This window comes from Etheostoma cragini, chromosome 3, assembly GCF_013103735.1.
Source record: "Etheostoma cragini isolate CJK2018 chromosome 3, CSU_Ecrag_1.0, whole genome shotgun sequence".
Lineage (NCBI taxonomy): Eukaryota > Metazoa > Chordata > Actinopteri > Perciformes > Percidae > Etheostoma > Etheostoma cragini.
Genome location: NC_048409.1, coordinates 30,017,925 through 30,020,556, shown reverse-complemented (window position 1 = coordinate 30,020,556; position 2,632 = coordinate 30,017,925). Strand labels below are relative to the sequence as shown.

At 39.2% G+C, this 2,632-nt stretch overlaps 1 protein-coding gene across 1 annotated transcript; it reads left to right on the top strand.

The window, feature by feature from the left end:
* The first annotated feature begins 1,410 nt into the window (after positions 1–1,410).
* LOC117938788 (olfactory receptor 11A1-like) lies at positions 1,411–2,337 on the top strand. The gene has a single exon (XM_034863662.1). The coding sequence runs from the start codon at positions 1,411–1,413 to the stop codon at positions 2,335–2,337; it is 927 nt and encodes a 308-aa protein (XP_034719553.1).
* Positions 2,338–2,632: the final 295 nt, after the last annotated feature.

The window sequence follows — 2,632 nt, the reverse complement described above, 5'->3', positions numbered from 1 at the left end:
GTGAAGAAACAATAATATGCACCAGTCTGCCACAAAACACAGGACTTTTTTCCTGTATTTACTTTCTTGCTCCCGCCCCCAGAAACGTATAACCAATAAGAGGAGTAGATACTGTTGGACAATTTTTAATGGTGCATTTCGGTATGCTTTGATTTTCCCAGGTGTGAAATCAAACCGACCGAGGGCAAATTACTCCAAGTTTACAAACCAGCTGATTCGGACCAAAGCAAACAAGACTAGCAGCAAATAATGTTAGACGCCTTCTCCACATTGTTGATATGGTGGAAGACGGTAAGATCCCATGTCACTTCTCTCTCTTGAAGCAATGAAAGCCTTTAATATGCTTGAGTGGTCATTTCTATGGTCAGTCTTAGAGGTGATGGTTCTTTAGAAACAGTTTCATTGGTATGATTGAAGTTATGTATTCTATCCCCTCAGCCCGAGTCATAACCGGACACACCTCCTCTTTATTTCCAGTTTCTAGATCTTCACGCCAAGGCTGCCCCTTGAGTCCTGCACTATTTGTTCTCTCCTTAGAGCCTCTGGCTCAAGCCATTCACAAATCGATTATGATCTCACCAATTTTTTTTTTAGAAAACCCTTTTGAATCAACAATGAACCGAACCATAAACTTAAAATCAAAAGTCAAATAGAACTTTTGATTTTTACAATCATGACACCCCTAATCCAGAGAGTACCCAAGTTCTCCGCCAACGTGTGCTGTGATACGTCACCTGAGCAGCACATATAAAAGGACAAGAAAATATTAGATTTTGGTGGAAAATCTTTTTTTATCTTCATGATTATTCTTCTTCAGCTGTCTTCAAAATTGTTATGAAGTTGGGTCCCACGATACCTCGAGACAGTGATCACGAGATCATGCTACAGTGAACTTATCGCAATATTCTGCGATTAATTGCAATACATTTTAATTGAATGAAAACTGCTTTTCTTATTTCTGTCTCTGATGTCTTTATCTTTCTTTTACCAACTTTCTTGTGAACACTGAAGGAAAATAAACTCAGTTTCACAATCTGAAACAAACAGAATCTTTCAATGGGACCTTTTCATAATGAGCTCATCCTGCTGCTGGGGGGGGGGGGGGGTGTCCTCCTTTTTAAAAAGGATAAAAGACGTCGCAACATAGGTTCAGCTCAGTTAGGACGGATTCAGTCTGACTGCAGTGGGTATAAGCTCAAATATACACAATGTCACACATGTTTTATTACTAATGTGTAACCTGAAAATTATGTTGAACTAACTGGTACATTTGGGGGTGTTTGTTTAGACTGTTTCCATGGTAATGAATATGTTTCATATTATTACACTGATGCATGTTCATGTGTGCTTGGTGTTTAAGTCCAAATAACTAACTAGTGACATATAGTTTTACCGTTTGACAGAAGGACCATGATCAACTCTACACAGGTTTCATATTTCACACTTTCTTCCTATTTTGACACCGGAGGTTTTAAATACTTATATTTCTTGCTGATTTTGTCCTTATATGTGATCATAGTGTGTGCCAATGTGTTGTTGATTGTGGTTATCTGTGTGAACAGGAGCTTACATGAACCTATGTACCTTTTTCTGGTCAGCCTGTTTGTAAATGAACTGTATGGTAGTACAGGGTTGTTTCCATTCCTTCTGGTTCAGATCCTCTCGGACATTCACACTGTTTCTGCTCCCTTCTGCTTCCTGCAGATTTATTGTTTGTACTCTTATGCAACTTTACAATTTCATAATTTAACCACCATGTCTTATGACAGATATCTTGCTATCTGTTATCCTCTGCAATATCACACTCGTATGACATCCACCAAAGTTGCCGTGCTTATTGCTCTAACATGGTTATTGTCATTTGTTGGAGTTGGAGTCACAGTATCTTTAAGTTCCTCTTTACAGCTGTGTGGGAACATCATCAACACAGTTTACTGTGATAACTATGCCATTGTCAAACTGGCCTGCTCTGACACCAGAGTGAACAACATTTATGGACTCTCTTACACTTCTCTTGTAGTCTTTATTCCTCTTCTTTTAATCCTCTACACCTACATGAGGATCCTTGAAGTTTGTTTTTCTGGTTCTAAGCAGACAAGACAGAAAGCTGTCAGTACCTGCACACCTCACCTTGCTTCTCTCATCAATGTTTCTTTTGGTTTTTTCTTTCAAATTGTACAAAGCAGGTTTGATATGAGCAGTGTACCCATGATGTTGCGAAATCTTTTATCATTATACATTCTGACCTGCCAACCGCTCTTTAACCCTTTAATGTATGGACTGCAGATGTCTAAAATACGTAGCTTATGTAAACGTCTTATCTTTGGTAAAACTTAAACTGACGTGTAAGAGCATCTTGCTGGTTTGTTACCCCTGTGAATACATTTTTTGGATAATTATGTGTGTACAACAAATAACGGCCATCTGTGAGAAGCAGGCAGGTGCATTGCGAGTGACGGGCTAATGATACTTCACCTTTCCCCATCGCAGGCCCAGACCTCTGGAACACACACACATGTGGATCTGACCTGACCTGGACACATCCAGATTATCCAAGCCTTCACCTGTAATAAATCAAATGCACCTGCTGTTATGTGCTTCTTTACTTTTTCACTTGCTATTAATGGGCTTT

Bases quoted from the DNA above. Each gene is read 5' to 3' on its own strand.
- LOC117938788 (XM_034863662.1), top strand. From the start codon at position 1,411: ATGATCAACTCTACACAGGTTTCATATTTCACACTTTCTTCCTATTTT.